Below are 16,016 nucleotides of genomic sequence, written 5' to 3' on the forward strand. Positions count from 1 at the left end.
GTCACATGCTCATATTAAGCTTTGGTTACATTAACTTTGATGTTGCAGACGGGAGACAAAAGCGGTGAGATGACGGCCACGATGAACTTGTCAGACCTACGGCTGGTCGTAGGCCTGAAGTCCAACACCCACCCCAACATATTCCGCAACACTAACACTAACAGCTCTGCTCTGCCAGCAGGCTACCAGGGTTACCCCAGCCTCCAAGGTAAATCCCTCCTCTGAAAGACCTGTCATTTTCAGGAAATTTTGACAAATCCATTGTGGAACATGTAGCAATATGCAGTTACACTTGTGAATCTGTGTAATTGCATTTTAAGCAACATGACAGAACACACAGTTGCGTTATCTTCATGCACACATTTCAAGATGTAAAATCCTGTCCTATGGAACATCTATTCTCCATAAACAAAATAAAGTTACCTTGTGTTTTTTACCTCCAGCAATGGTATGTATCCACTCACATGTGCACACAGATGAAATGGTTCACAGTCCTACCAATGGTGTCACACTATTTCACTGACCTACAGGTAGCAGTAACGCACCATAAAACACAACAATGTGCCAACGGAGGCAGGAAAGAGAAATGGACTGTATTTATTTATAAATATAAATAAATAGACTGAAAACTCGGCTTTGCTAATTTTGAGGGGAAAAAAGCATTCAACATCACTGTTGTCTAGTAGTTGCGAAAGTGTGGTATAAATATTAAAACATGTGGCCACACTGTTGAATTTAGTATTCTTGTTTCAGGGGTCAAGTCTCAACCAGGGACAAGAGACAGTGCCGAGACTGGACTGAGTCCAAGTCCTGACAAAACTCAAACTGGGGATTCATCGGCTCATCCAGTATGTGTGAAAATACTTTACAAGGCACAAACACTTATGATGTGAAGTATGTAATGTATTTTTTTTTTTTTTTGTCTTCAATGCATTGCAAATCAGTGGGAGTGGAAGTCACTCTGATTTCAAACAAATTAAATGGTTTAACTTTAAGTTTGCATACACATTATCAACCTTCCCAATTTGTATTTGACGTATAAATCTAGCTTGTAACAAACTGTCCAACTGTAAGCACTACTCTGGTTGTCATTTATATTAATTATTTTCTTACTTTAGATCATTTGAGGCAAATTACATGGTTAATTTATTTCGACTTAACTGCTGTTGTGACTAAGAAAATGCCAAATGATTGATGCTCATTTAAGGTGATGCATATTAAAAACATATGCATATTTTCAAAATGCAAGATTAATTAAATCAGCCATGTGCTATGGCTCTAGGAACATGTAGTCCAAATCAAAAAGAAACTTGTGTTTTTGTCATGTAAAAAACTTTTCACCTAACACCCTACAGTGTTTAACATGGGTACAACTAGCTAGTAAAAGTAGTTCAGACCTAACATGAATCTATCAGCGATGTTCAGTTAAAATGATCAATCTGTTTGCACTTTTAATGTACAGGACTGGGGAGAGGATATATTCCCCGGGTCTTCAAAAAACAACACAATCAAGGCTTCTACTAAGCTCTTCCTCTTCCACCGGCTGAAAAGCAAGAAGCAGAAGAACAAGCACGAGCCTTCAGCTCCTGAGCAGGAGGCACCATTGTCTCCTAAGGTAATTCTAAATACACTAGATTGTCCTGCTCACTCATAACATCCCTGGGACCCACAAGATGGGCAGTGATGATTCACCCTCAAGAAAACATTAAAAGTGAAACATGTATCCTATGACAGCCCCTCTACCAACGATTTTCTTCCACATACAGTAGGAGGACTTTAGGAGGAAATGTTTTGTTTCTGACTGAGCCAAGTCAATTTCAAAATGAATAGCTTAAATAATAGTTTTCTATCAAATGAAAACTTTTGTATTACAAACTATATAGTGTAGTCAATGACTTTATGCCTTCTGTGTCCACACACAGGAATGCAACTGTATCTAAAAGCGCTGCTATGCACAAGAACAAACTTCCTTTTACAAACTCTACAGAATAGTTCAGCTTTCACTTTTTACCCCTTTGAAAAATGTGAACGATAATCAACGTTTTTGAAGAATCTGAATACGTTTTGTCAGTTGACAAATTAACTTTACAAATTGCTGCTTTAACCTATAACAGGAGAGTTAAGAAGTAGGAAGGGATGCGGTGTGTCCGTGATGTTTACCCTTTCTTTCCTGTATTTAGCCTGTCGGCTATCCTGCTCGATTTATCTGAAGCCGTTTTCCAATGTTAGTAAGTCTATTTGTTTTTTAACACCATAGCCAGGATCACGGGACACCATTGGAGAGGATGGCTTTTTCGACCTCCTCTCTCGTTTCCAGGGCAACAGGATGGACGACCAAAGGTGCTCCCTACTGGATGACCAGAGCCATCCCACTGTTCATTCCTCTCCCTCCTCCACCCCACCTGTAGCTGAAAGCAAATGTGAGTCAGCCCCTTGTGTTCCCATCTGTGTTCACACCATATGGAATAGTACATTGTCTGACTACTCATTCTAGGAAAAATACAAGTGAAAATTTGTGCTTGATGGTCCTTTCTTATTCCGCTGCATGTTTGTCCCTTATTAATAACAAGCCAATTACTCGTCCTATTCGGTCTGCTGTGGTAAGCAGTCAGTTTTGCTCTTATATGGTGTGAATGCAGCATTTCCACAAATATGTCCTTTACATATGAAATGTTGTGGAATCCTTTTGTGTTTGTTTCAAAGATGAAGTGATACACCACCCAAAATCTATGATGAGTAACTGACACTCAAAAGATTGATTTTGGTTTGAGTTTTATTTTAATTTCATAGAATAACTGTAACCCATGAATATCTCAACCCTTCTCAAACTCTTTTTGTCCTGTGTTTACCCCCTACAAATTCTGAAATGCTGGGTAGAGGAGTAAAAGGCACACCACAAGTGTAATACACATACATTGTTGTTAAAAATCACACACAGCTCATAAGTATCTCCGTTTCTAGCTATTTTGGAGTGCGAAACGCCGTTTCAGGATCCTGGTCATTTCCTGGAGCTGCTGGCCAGCTCCCAGGCCCGTCGCCTGGACGACCAACGAGTCAGCCTGAGCCATTTTCCTGGCTTACGTCTCAACACCTCCAACCCGCCTCGTACACCCTCCACCTCCAACACAGATCAAGTCCCCCCGCAAGGTAACCACATACTGCCCATTTCTGTCATCTACCTCAGTACTACTACTCACATCGTGACTAATACTAATTTCTCCTCCCAGCCCTGATCTCCAATACAGATACCTCTCTCACACCCTCCCTCTACAGTCGCCTCGAGGCAAGTGCTGAGCAGCCTGACGGGGACGATGTTTTCTTCGACATTTTAGTTAAGTGCCAGGTGAGAGAAAGAAATCCTGTATATTGCTTGCTGCCCAAGCATACAGTATAGTATTCTACTAACACTTTATTTTACCTTTTTGTAATTTCAAGATGTCTTCTGGAAAGAACTACATAGTCTGTTACTAATTACGGGGAGAAAGAGCTTAATATTATTTTAAAGGTCCAATGTGTAGGAATTTCTCCCATCTAGCGTTGAGATCATATATCGCAATCAACTCTCTCGCACCACGCAGTTCAAAGTACGTATCACAGCTACGGTAGCCCTCACGCTTCAAAAAGCCGGTCTCTTGCTCTTTTCAATATCCTTTTTTCTTTTTCTGGGCGAAGAAGAAGACTCCTGTTCCTAAAATTTGGATTTTGAATACGTGTGGTCCTCCATGTTTCCTTCTTCAAACTTGCCGGGAAGCTACGATACCCATTAGCAGCATTAGCAGCACCTGTGAGTTTATCATGTGACAGCGAAAACGTGAAAGGCGGAGCAGTATGTCCTGTATGTCCCTTACCGGCCAAAATATTTCAAGATGAATATAGAGCGTCTACACCAGTTCATGCAAATGCAAAATTTCAAGCCAAAAGGAATACTTGGAATTGATGGTGGCGGTAAATATTCATGAAAAAGGACAAGTTTGTGAACAGACAACACAGATTTTGATAATTAACAACTAAACACGTTACACACTTGGCCTTTTTAATTGTATGCCTCTCTAAGGTTACACATTTGTGCGTGTTGATATGACCTGCTGTGCAAAGAGTAAAATATTAGTTACTTTTAGTTAGTTATTAGGTTACACTAGCTATTATTTAGATCAAGTATTTTTTCCCCATAATTAGTAACACCTGACATGGTTATTTCCAGGAAACATCTTGGCAATTATTGGAAAATTACAGACCTCTCAAATAAAACTTGACCTATATGCTTTTCAGGCACATTTTCTATATTAAAAATTACTATTTTAGATGGTGTTCAATACAATTATTTTTCAGTTTACAGAGTGGAAAGGTGTAGACTAGGTTCTTGAACGGTTCAATTAAAGGCAATTTGTAAATTTTAGAGATGCATACATAGACGCTCGTGCAAAACTGTAAATTGCTCTTGATGAGCATCAGCTAATGTGACTGAGCCGTCTCTCGTCAATGTTTTTAGGGCTCCCGACTGAACGACCAGAGGTGTGCTGCTCCACCCTCTAAAACCAAAGGACCAACTGTTCCGGACGAGGATTTCTTCAGTCTCATCATGCGTTCCCAATCCAACAGGATGGAGGAGCAGCGAGTCCTGCCGCCCCCTAGCGTCACCCAATCCAAACCAGACTGACTCCATTACCCCTCCCACACCAAAGGATCAACCAGGGTTGACTTTGTGCTTGAAAGGGTTAACCCACATTGACCAACTCGGCTTCGCGACTCAGGTCAAGAGGTGGGTCGGACACGGGTCGATTTCAATGTGAATTGCACACGACCAGGGTCACTAACAAAGGGGTGGGACAAATTATGTAATTGATTGAAAACGGGAGGCACAGTCGTCAAGGTCGCTGTGCACTTTGAGGAAAAAACATTTTAGTCTCACTTGAACTGAGAGCGTCTGTCTCCACAAAATCATCTGTAGAGTGTTTGTTTATTTATTTGTGCTTTAGAACGTAATCGCTGTGGAACAGTCTCTCTTATTCACAGGTTTGTCCTCTCTCTCTCTCTTCGCCCGAGCTGCAGTTCAACCTGCAGGCTGCAGAGAGCCAACTGTAGCCAACAATGAGTAATTCAATGACAAAACACAAGTTCTGGTGGTAACAACATTAGCTGTTCACTGAATAGGATGTATAACCCCCCCCCACCCATGTCCAGCACGGGAGGTACTGTAATTGGTATGCATCACTCCCAGGTTGCGACCCAGATTGTATCTGAATTGTCATGACCAGGGCTCCACCCTTGTTGACCGGCTTGGTTTGAATTTTTAAAAGAAGGGTTGAACATGGGTCAGATAACCCTGGTCATTGGTGTGAAAGAGGCACATGAGTCATTTTTCACTCAGGATACATATATAACCAGGCTTCCATTTTTCATCAGTCAGGGTTTTATAGGTTAGGTTTTTTTTATACTTTGATTCCCGCCTTTTTGTATTGTCCTGACAACGTTCCTGCAAGACTGGCAAGAATACAAGGGACACCAAGCGACACTATTGGGAAACTTCTCAAACAATACTGGTCATTGTGACTGTAAAATGGGAAATTTAAGTTTTTTTTTTTTAGTTTTTTTTTTTAAGACTTGTTTTTAGATGGCCAACGGTGTCTCTGGGTTGCCACCTTGTTTGTGGCACCCCCTGCTGCCTGTTTTAATCAGAGAGCTCTGCACAAGTGACGTCAGCCTACTCTGGAGGCTTGCATCAAGCCACTCACACAAACTGTGGGTTGTGGTGTTTCGAGTAGTTTGTACTGTATCCAAGGACATAAGCCAAACCAAAGGGATTTCTGCTTTATAATGATGGACAAAAGAGACATATGAATCTATCTCAAGCAATTAAGCAAACTGGAACATTGCACGGCTTGTTCTGCCTATTTCTGATTTCAGGAAGTCTTTCAGAGTGGTACATCTGTTTGAATTGATTTCAGACCTCTCCAACAATAACTCAAATGACATCCTCTCTGGGGAAATAAAGGTCTACTGCAGTGGTGGCTAGTGGAGCCAATTATAGTATCTGTTTCCCGATATTGCTTTTTAAAGACTTAAACTATGTCAGTTTTATATTAAGGTTTGTATAGAGTTATTATTGCCATGAATTGAAATGGGCATTTTCTTTGTAACAAGATTTTACAGGGGATTAACTATAGTGTGAGAGAAAAGAAATGTTATAGATTTTGTATTGAACCTTCTCCTGACAATGGAGAAATAAAATCTCATGATTTTACATTACAACTTACTTATTTAACCTTGTTCATTATCTTCAGTGTACAACATGGGGATCCTTCCAAAGGACATGTTTTGGAAAAACCTTAAAATTCCAAATATGTCACTTTGTTTCATCTATACATCAATATCAATAAGTGTATTTACAAAGTGCTCTCAGCATCATAGAGACCAGACTTAATCTGTCTTGAATTCCTTCGTTTCTTACCTTCCAGTTTGGTCTTTTCAGTACTGAAAAACTTCTCCTTCACATTAAATCAAATCACCTGAGCAAAACTGGGATGTTAAATGGGAAAAAAAAAAGGATTTTCAAGACTCTCCTACTGAATATAACAGTATAAAGTGCACATTAATTGTAAGGTTACAGTTTATATGGTAAAGCCTTTCAATATTTCCACATTAGCAGTCTGCTATGCCTCCGACATCAGCGTCTCCTCATGCTTCCTACACCTGAAAGGAGAAAATGGCTCGGCTTAGATTCTTTTGGAGATGATATGTCTAGCAACTACATAGAATATAAGCAGTTAGCGTTGCACAGTGTGAGCTGCATTTGACCTACCTTTTGATGCAGCAGTTCAAGAAGCAGCTGTTCTCGTCGAGTCTGTACACCCCAGAGTTAGGCAGATCTTCACACAACGACAGGAATTTTTGCAGCTCTGATGTCGGAGTTGCACTTTGCTGCTGCTGCTCAATGAGTGACAAAAAGTGACAGTTAACAGCGTGCGGCATAGTTCAACCCAGTCTCACAGCAGTTCGTGAAATGGTCACGTAATTTAATATATTTGATTCATGTACACGAACACGTTTGTCGTTTTTTTTCGTGATTGTCAGCACGTTTTTTTAAACTAATGTATTTCAACGGTTACTATCTTTCATGATCACAGCACAATTCTCAATGAGAAGATGACGTAGCATTAAGAGCGTCTACGGTAGCGAGTAGTATGAAAACCCGAAAATCCGCAGAGGGAGGTTGGTTGGGGTGGTGGATGGGTCAAACACAGGACTTTCACCCTGGAGACCGGGGATCGTGGCCTGCATGTCACGTTTCCTAAACCCAACCGTCGCTTTCTTCTTTTACTAAACCCAACCGTCCCGTTCTTCTTTTCCTAAACCCAACCGTGCCGTTGTTGTCCCATGTCCCGTTATTGTTTTCCTCAAACCCAACCGTGCCGCTCTTCTTTTTCCTAAACCCAACTCGTCCCGCTGTATAGACCCTTTGCAAACACGTGACCACGTGACAACGCCATGATGGACGGCAAAATCACCAGCAATAACAAGCTAAACAGTGTAGTAGACGATCGGAAAGTTTCAGTTTGAAATACATAACACTGAATAAACTGTATTTATCTTCTATTGAACAAAAAGTTGTCGTGCCGTTATCAGTCGAGGTAGGGCATCTGGTAGGTGCTCACAAAGAGCAGTATTTGGAGAAGTTGGAGATAGCAGGATTGGATACTGACCCTTAATTCTTCCTCCCTTGTTTTCACAGACCTCATTAAGGTAATTCTGCCCGACTTCAGTCCACGGGATCTGTACCACTATGTGGTAAACGGGGTATCCCCATATACTGGTGCTGATCTCAAAGCTTTTAAAAGTCTGGATGCTTACCAGTTCTTTGTAGCTGGCTGGATTGGTTACAGGTACGCGATGCTACGCTAACGGCGGGGGGAGGTACCTCATAATGGCAAAGATAAGACCTCAATCTAGGGTTTATTTTGTATTAACATCTATTCTTTACTTAAGTAAAGATTTATATAACATGTAGCCCATGTTTTTAGAGGACAAAAAATAGAAAGTACTTAAATTGGCATTTTTTTGACATTTTTAAATGTTAAATCGTTATTCGTCTTTGACCCTGGTATTATAAAAAAACGTGCTGACAATCACCAAAAAAAAACCCAGAGAAACGTGTTCGTGTACACGAATCAAATAGATTAAATTACGTGACCATTTCACAAACTGCTGTGAGATTGTGTTGCATAGTTTGCTTAACAACTGCAAATAAAACACTCTTCTCTGAATAACCAGCATATCCTTCAAAACTAGGTGGGGAAAATAATAATGGTAAATGCTAGAAAAGGGGTAAACCCCATCACCTTGATGGTGTCGTAGGTGTCCGTGATGATTGTGATGAAAAGGCTGAGGATCATGTAGATGAAGAGCGAGACAAAGGTATAGAGGTAGACCCTGCTGAAGATCCACACCAGGCTGCTCTTCTGCTGCATGTTTTTAAAGGTGGAAAACATGTCGTCTCCGTTGATCAGGGAGAACAGACACTCTGACACTGTGTTCAAGGTCCGGAACTAAAACAAAAGGGCAAAGTGAAGAGGAAGGTCATCAGATCTTTTACTTAAAGTAACAGTACTGCAGTTTAGAAATTTACAAAAGGAACTGCATCAAAATATACTTAGTACTTTTACTTTTGGATATTAACTATGCAAACTGCTCATTTCAGAATGTTATATTAGTGGAATTGATTGATGCATCAGGACATGCATACATGTGTCACCTTAATGTTGCAGCTGGCAAAGGTTTTAACAAATGTGTATATACTGTTGGGTAGCTTAACCTGTAATATTGTACCTTTTTTGTTTATTTTGTATATACAATAACTAACTCGTAGCTATGTTATAAAAAAATATATATTTGAGTAAAAAGTACAATATTTGTGTCTGAATTGTAGTGGAGTAGAAGTATAAACTTAAGTACCTCAAAATTGTACTTAAGTACAGTACTTTTGTGAATGTACCTAGTTACTTTCCACAGCTGTGATTTACTACTGAAACGAGCAGAACCTGGTTAGCTTTTTTTGTAAAAATCCAGCAGACCTTTCTTTGTATTATGTAAACACTTCTTACCTTCTCATGGTATGGGCCGAGGACGATCCAGCCGCAAAAACAGTAACTCAGGTAGATAATTCCAGCGCAGCAGATGAAACGGATAACATTTGGGAAAGCTGCCCTCAGTGTCAGGATGAGAATCTGAACATAGCCACAGATAACAACGGATGGTAAAAGATCTGAAAAATGTACGTTTAAGACAAGCATCTGGAAAACCACACACAAGAATGGAGTTTCTCTTTTACAGTTCCTGTAATTTGGGGCAATTATCAGAAATGGGCTGGAAAAATAACCTCATGGATAAAATTTTGAACAAAGACCTAAGCATGAAATGCCAAAGTACCCTGCTTCATTGACGATAAGTGTAGGAAATATGGTGTGTTCCCACAGGATGTGTTGTAACAGTGAGGAAAAAAAAATCCCCTTCAAGAGGAAAGTTTGTGTTCAGATACTGGCAAAGCAACTTAAAGGACAATTCCAGCACAAAATGAACCTAGGGGTTAATAACACGCGTACCGAGTCGACCGTTCTCTGGGATATGTTTTCATGCTAATTAAATGTGTCTCTAGCTTGAAACAAGCTAGCGCAAACCGCTGATTAGCGTATAACGCCGATGACGAATGTCGTGCAACCAGTAACGTAGCTCAAGCACGGCGTTCGTCGTTCGACTGATCGTGACTGCTTTCCTAAGATAGCGCCTGCCTGTTTTCCTAAGATAGCGCCTGCCTGTATACGTGAACGGTACTGTCTTTTATAAACTTCTGTCTTTATAAACTCTTTAATAAACTGTCTGTACACTTATGGCGCTTTTCCATTACATGGTACCTGCTCGACTCGCCTTGACTCTACTCGCCTTTTTTGGTTTTCCATTACGAAAAAAAAGTACCTGCTAACGGGTACTTTTTTTAGTACCACCTCAGTCGAGGTTCCAAGCGAGCTGAGGCGAGCCGAAAAAGTGACGTGAAAGCGACAGACGGGGGTGTCCTGAACAAACCCGCTATTTTTAAATAGTTTAGGCAGCTGTGTTTTTTTTTTTTTTTTGCTGCCTCCAGCTTCATTTGAAACTAAATGTGTCTTCTGGCTGTGGCAACAACACACCTTCCACGTTGTGTGTGTCGCGTTAGGTCACGGCAGTTTCCTGCGGCGCCGCTTGTTTTACAGTTCTGCGGAGGCTCCAGGCAGAGCTTTCGCCATAGCCTACGTACACAAACACGGCCGGCTCGACACACGCACCAGCGCACAAGTATAAACATCAGGCCACTTACGTAGTATACAGCGAAAGCTCTGCGTGGAGCCTCCACAGAACTGTAAAACAAGCTCAAGTGGCCTGATGTTTATACTTGTGCGCTGGTGTTTGCGTCGAGCCGGCATATAACGACCAGCCACGCTGAGGCGGTACTAAAATCTGCGATGGAAAACTGACGCACAGTGTGTCGAGGCGAGTAGAGTCGAGCAGGTACCATGTAATGGAAAAACGCCATTAGAAAGTTCTCAATGCTTCGGTTTACATGTAGGGGCCCTCATTATGCTACCGTGGAAGTGTGGTGCTATTGAGCCTTGTTAGTGGTATAGAAATAGCGATTTCTTTTTACTTTACCAGTGCCACGAAGACTAGCATTATAAGCTAATCAGCGGTTTGCGCTAGCTTGTTTCAAGCTAAAGACACATTCGATTAGCATGAAAACATATCCCAGAGAACAGTCGACTTGGTACACGTCATTAACCCCTAGGTTCATTTTGCGCCGGAATTGTCCTTTAAACTACATGAAAAACTAAGTTTGGCGGCTTTTTATAAATATGAACAGTTGGTAAATGATTTGTGCTACTGTTGTATTTGCATTGTACGGGAACTCAATTGTAAACAGTGTGGCAATGGTATTGTTGAATTTTGTACTACATGTGACGGACAAAAAATTAATGAGCATGTGCTGTATTTGATATATGATCTAGACTGTCTTACGTTATACTTCCTAAAGTAGCCCATGTAGCGGATGACCCCGATCCAGACAAACATGGTGCCGAGCCCAAGGAAGATGCTGCAGACATCATAGCTTGTGAGGACCTAAAAGAAACAGTGGGTGTTTAAAAATGCGACAAATCTACTGAAGGAATACCTCTGAGTACATGCGTACACACGTGTAAACAGCAGCTGATATTGATGGGCTGTAATATTGAGAGACATTGCAACAGAGTTTCTGCAGGTTTCACAAAGTCAAATTTAAAAACATCATGAATGAAATTGAAGACCTTTATCACAACATCATCTAAGCCCTAAATTCAGTTTTTTTTCAAGCCAAATATCGCTAAACTTGCAGTTCTCCATAGCTGATGAATAAAATCTGTTTAATGTCTGTAGTACAATCCGAAAGAGTCTCACGCCAATTACACGAAAGCAGATTGGCTGCAATATAAATTGTGGATGGTGGTCTCATTTGTAGCCATAATACAGCGAAATTATATCTGGGCTAGCAAAAGACAAAAACTATCACAGACTAAAAAAAGAGCAGTAGAGGTAACGTGCATGGACGTAGGAAAATTAGGACCTCTTTAAAATGATTTAAGACCTAGAACACAATACTTTAATGGATTTAAAACTTTTTAAGACCCCGTGGAAACCCTTTGCAAATAACGGATCATCCTCATTCATACTGTAATAGAAAATCCCCATTACCTTGGACTGGATCGCTATCTTGAGAATGGAGCCAATGATGGTCATGATGTCGCTAGCAATGATCAGAATATACCATCCATTAACAAACTCCAACTTGTCTGACCATGGGACTTCTTTACTGCAACGATTCTTGCAGTACTGTGTGTACTCCTGTTTACAGCAGAAGGAAATGCAGGTAATTGTACTGTTAATCTTAGTATGCAAATTGTCAGTACTTTTGATTTGTGATGATTTTTTTTAAATTAAGTTTAACATATCAAATAGGGGTAAAATGTAAGTACATTTATTTAAGCACTGTACATAAGTACAAATTTGAGGTACTTGAGTATTTTCATTTTGTGTCACTTCTACTCCATTACAATTCAGAAAAAAAAACCTTTTCTTTTCACTCCACTGTTTGACAGCTGTAGTTATTTTACTAAGATTTCGCATACAAAACCTATGAGAATACAGTATATTGCAGATTGTAACAGCATAGTAGTTAAGAGGTCGGTAATGCATTTTACAGGTCCAGTTATTTTTTTTTTTATATATATATATATATATATAAAAAAATGCAGTAGCATAATGAACAGATACACAACAATCATGTTTTCTTACATCTTAGCAAACAAACTTGCTGTGTTTTTATGGTCAGTTCAGTTAACTTACAAACTGCAGCTTGATCCCATTGATCACTGAGCGTGTGCAGAGGGTGACGGAGGTGATGCACGTGATAATGATGAGGCAGTCAAACAGCACAGTCAGGTATATGTGTCGAGCAGCTGAGGGAACAGACATTTCATTTACTCATCTGAAAATGATGAACAACAACAGTCTCAAGCTTAGAGAGCAGCCTTAATGAATCCCCGGAATCCTGTACATGAGCTTAAAGCAATGCATATGATTCATTTGTGCATACTGAATTTAGCTCAGTAAACTTACATGCTCCAGTTACTGTCCATTCTCTGCATTCGTTGATGTCAACGTCATTTTCCAGGTCAACCTTTATCATGCCGCTGTGAGCTTGGTTGTTAAAGGTTATCTGTTAACCCAGAGAGTCGTGTTTAAAGGAGGAAAGACCATTTTTTGAGGACTAACTCCTATAACAGTCAAACCCAATAGCTAAACATTCACTTTCCAGGCCCTAAAGATAACATTTACCTATGAACATAGAAGGCACTTTGTGCTACAGCCTTACTTTAAGACTGCTCGGATTTGTGTCAACAGTAGTTTTATTAAATAAACACAAGATTCACACTCTTAACACCTATCTGTGCTGTATGAACAGGTGCAGTGCAGTAAGGACTCCTTGTCGCCGTTATGGCTGTGTCTCTTATTTTGTCTATACTCACTGTTTGACTCTAAAATAAAGACACGCTACCAAGACGGCGCTGCACGTCTCACTTTATTTCTTCCCAACACAGTCAACCGTCAGAAAATAAGTTTTCTCCACTTTCGTTTTTCCCTTCAAAATAAAAGCTCTGTTTACTACAACTTCCTCCTAAGCTTCAACTGAGAGGTTACACAATACAATACCTTACAGCTGCAATAAAGTGATCAGATGTGTCATATCACAGCTTTTCAAAGATACAGTCTGATGTGATCCATTAGTGTTTTCTGAGCCATGAAGACAAATCAAGTGACTTACAATAACAGTAAAGTCGTAGCAGTCTGGCAGCTCTCGATGTCTCACTGTCTGTAAGTTTATGGCCTTGAGAACAAATGTGATCTTGACCGAGAGCATCCTGAGGACAAAGCAGGTACATTAACTGAGGGTTATTTTCACATCATGTATAAAACCAAGAGAGGAAAATGATTTGGGCCTCAAGAAAAAGACTAACTGTTATGTGCAAACCTTTTGAAATGCAATTCAAAATGTGCTTCCTGCAATGACGGATAATACATCGGATAAACTTCCAGGCACTCTGTTAGATACAAGCCACAACCAAAAGACAATGAAAAACAAGCAAGAAATGAACTCATTTAACCTGGTTAAGTGGTAAGTATTTTCCACTCATAACTCAAGCATCATGCATCATACCAGTTTCCACTTGGGCATCAATTTGAAAGGTCTCATTTCCAGGGTAGATAGTGCCATTTCTGTAGAACTCCTGACACACCGACAGGGGGGTGTAGAAAGCACCGTTTTTCTCATATTCGTGATTGCCGACTGTGGTGATGTGCAGATGTCCATACTAGAAGTGAACAATTGAAATCTTAGGGATAATTAGGTTTTTTGACACGGTTGGGGTGCAAAAGTAACTCTCTGAAAAAATGTGGCTGCAGCAGTTTAGGATTTGATTTATGCATTTAAAATAAACAAATCAACATGACAGATTCTAACTACATGAACAAAGTCCAATCCCATAACGAGATAGGCTACATCTTGCCATGGTCACATAATCATGCAGTTATAAAATTCAAACAATGATTTGCAGTAACACGAAAGCAAAAGGAAAATGTGTCGCAAGGAGGAAATAAAAAGAAAATGCTAACATCTAGTTACCTGTTCAATGATGTAATTGATGTGATCATAAACATCAGCCTGTCTGTAAACAGCATATGTATCCATGCCTCCAACAAAATCTTTCAAGAAGAGGTGCTTAAATGTCATCAGATTTTCCTCCTTGAATGTGACAACCATCTGGTTGCTCAGACCAAAAGACACTAACTGAGATGGGGGTAAAAGACTGTTATCAGGGTGATGAAAACAACATATTTAACATATTTTCAAGTCATGTCTGAGATTAGTTACCTGGATAGTAATAATAACAATTTTGATAATCTGCACTACAAGTTTCCATGGTTTTCGGCCTCGAGCGTGGTACTTCTCACAGGGGTTCATAAAGTAATATTTAATCTTCCTTCTGAGACATTCCACATTGTCCAGATCCTCCAGACACTGATGTTGGTGGTCTGCCCAGGGAGCGGGTCCATTTGTCTCGTACACAATATACAAGTCACTGGACTCCTCCATATCTATAATCAATTATAAGTGAGTTACTTGCAATAGCCTACAGTACATATTGGCATTACACCAATACTGAGATCACTAAAATGTAAAAGGAAAAATGCAAGATTATTGACCATCTTTTCTTTTTTTTAAATGTACATGTTTAACTTTGGTGGCTAACTGAAGGCTTTTACTTTATAAGTACAACTGTCAATACATCTTTTCTTTACATTGTGTCATATTGTGATTCAACTCAACATTTCTAAGGCCTTTGTGGGTCTGTTGGACTTTATTATATTAAAAGAGGCCATGAAGGGAACAAAATGCTATTAGAATTGAACTGTGAAATCCAATATTGCCCTTAAAAATATGGCCTCAAACACATAAAAGAAAACACAAAACGAGATTTAGCACAGATTTGTCTTTTTCCAACTTACAAATGGACGACTAGTCAGCAACTGCCTGTGAAGAGGAATCAAGTCAGGTGTACTACCAGAGCATTGTTGAATAATACACAGCAGATCACATTCTGAAATCGATCAGCAGCATTGCGGCAAACTATTAAATATTCATTAGGCTACTTGTCGTGTAAGAATTAGGATCATATCCTGACGAACTCGGCCAACACTGAACAGGTAAATGAATAAAATGTAGCCAATAGCATAGCCTACTCACCTATGTCCACCTGTTGTCTGCGGCACGCGGGCTTGTGTCCAAAATGTCCTGGTTTAAATAAAATCCATAACTTACTGAAATTGTTGTTTTACTGTGAGAGTCATGACTGAAATATGCTAAATAAACTCTGTTAAACTTCGAAAATGTGTGTGTGTGTGTGTGTGTGTGTGTGTGTGTTGTCTTGTGAGCAAAACTCAAATGACTACGCAAAACTCCTCGGTTCAGGTAACTCCTGACGACTTGTACGTCATTTTACTGCCGGGACCTGATTGGCTCTTGGATCTGTCAGTCATGTCGTTTTTTTTCCACTCCTGTTACCCTTAGCAACCAAACAGTGCCACTGATGAGCCAAGAGGACAAAAGTGTGAAGAGGATTTCAAGCTAACTCCTATAGTTTAACTACCGGTAAACTGTATTTATTCGTATATAAACTGTAGTTAGATGCAACGTCTGTGGGATTTAGGTTATTGTTAACCATATATATATATATATATATCTATGTTAACTGCGTATAGCAGCACCTTCGGATAAAAAAGCTGATTTAAATAGTAACATTAGCTAGCTAGGTATATTATAACGTTATTGTTTCCTACGTTTCAGAAGGAAATATGCAACGTTACATAACATTTTTATAGCTGACACGTTAGTTTATATT

At 39.8% G+C, this 16,016-nt stretch overlaps 2 protein-coding genes across 6 annotated transcripts in view; one reads left to right on the forward strand and one right to left on the reverse strand.

Annotated features, from left to right (window-relative positions):
• Positions 1-6,243, forward strand: part of LOC144523132 (G-protein-signaling modulator 2-like) — a 22,032-nt gene extending 15,789 nt beyond the window's left edge. For all 4 annotated transcript variants that reach the window (XM_078258466.1, XM_078258467.1, XM_078258468.1 and 1 more), the window contains exons 9-15: positions 49-208; positions 754-848; positions 1,463-1,615; positions 2,258-2,420; positions 2,962-3,147; positions 3,228-3,343; positions 4,490-6,243. In XM_078258466.1, the coding sequence (XP_078114592.1) occupies positions 49-208; positions 754-848; positions 1,463-1,615; positions 2,258-2,420; positions 2,962-3,147; positions 3,228-3,343; positions 4,490-4,657 (1,041 nt within the window). In that variant the 3' untranslated portion in view covers positions 4,658-6,243. The remainder of the gene's footprint in view (positions 1-48; positions 209-753; positions 849-1,462; positions 1,616-2,257; positions 2,421-2,961; positions 3,148-3,227; positions 3,344-4,489) is intronic.
• mcoln3b (mucolipin TRP cation channel 3b) lies at positions 6,178-15,566 on the reverse strand. 2 transcript variants are annotated; one of them, XM_078258470.1, is made up of 14 exons: positions 15,362-15,566; positions 14,489-14,712; positions 14,240-14,404; positions 13,775-13,928; positions 13,589-13,658; positions 13,382-13,478; positions 12,676-12,775; positions 12,403-12,515; positions 11,752-11,901; positions 11,041-11,142; positions 9,099-9,221; positions 8,337-8,543; positions 6,800-6,927; positions 6,178-6,690 (listed from the first exon to the last, which is right to left on the reverse strand). In XM_078258470.1, the coding sequence occupies exons 2-14, from the start codon at positions 14,708-14,710 to the stop codon at positions 6,651-6,653; spliced, it is 1,671 nt and encodes a 556-aa protein (XP_078114596.1). In that variant the 5' UTR covers positions 14,711-14,712; positions 15,362-15,566; the 3' UTR covers positions 6,178-6,650. The 2 variants fall into 2 exon arrangements, with proteins under 2 accessions (XP_078114596.1, XP_078114597.1); XM_078258471.1 differs by having other exon boundaries at positions 6,800-6,924; positions 15,362-15,565.
• Positions 15,567-16,016: the final 450 nt, after the last annotated feature.

This window comes from Sander vitreus, chromosome 9 (assembly GCF_031162955.1).
Source record: "Sander vitreus isolate 19-12246 chromosome 9, sanVit1, whole genome shotgun sequence".
Taxonomy (NCBI): domain Eukaryota; kingdom Metazoa; phylum Chordata; class Actinopteri; order Perciformes; family Percidae; genus Sander; species Sander vitreus.

Coding starts and splice junctions, on each gene's coding strand:
- mcoln3b (XM_078258470.1), bottom strand. CDS start 14,710: ATGGAGGAGTCCAGTGACTTGTATATTGTGTACGAGACAAATGGACCC. Junction 13,479..13,588: donor TTTGAATTGCATTTCAAAAG/GTTTGCACATAA, acceptor CTTTGTCCTCAG/GATGCTCTCGGTCAAGATCA. Junction 8,544..9,098: donor TCGGCCCATACCATGAGAAG/GTAAGAAGTGTT, acceptor CTTTTGTTTTAG/TTCCGGACCTTGAACACAGT.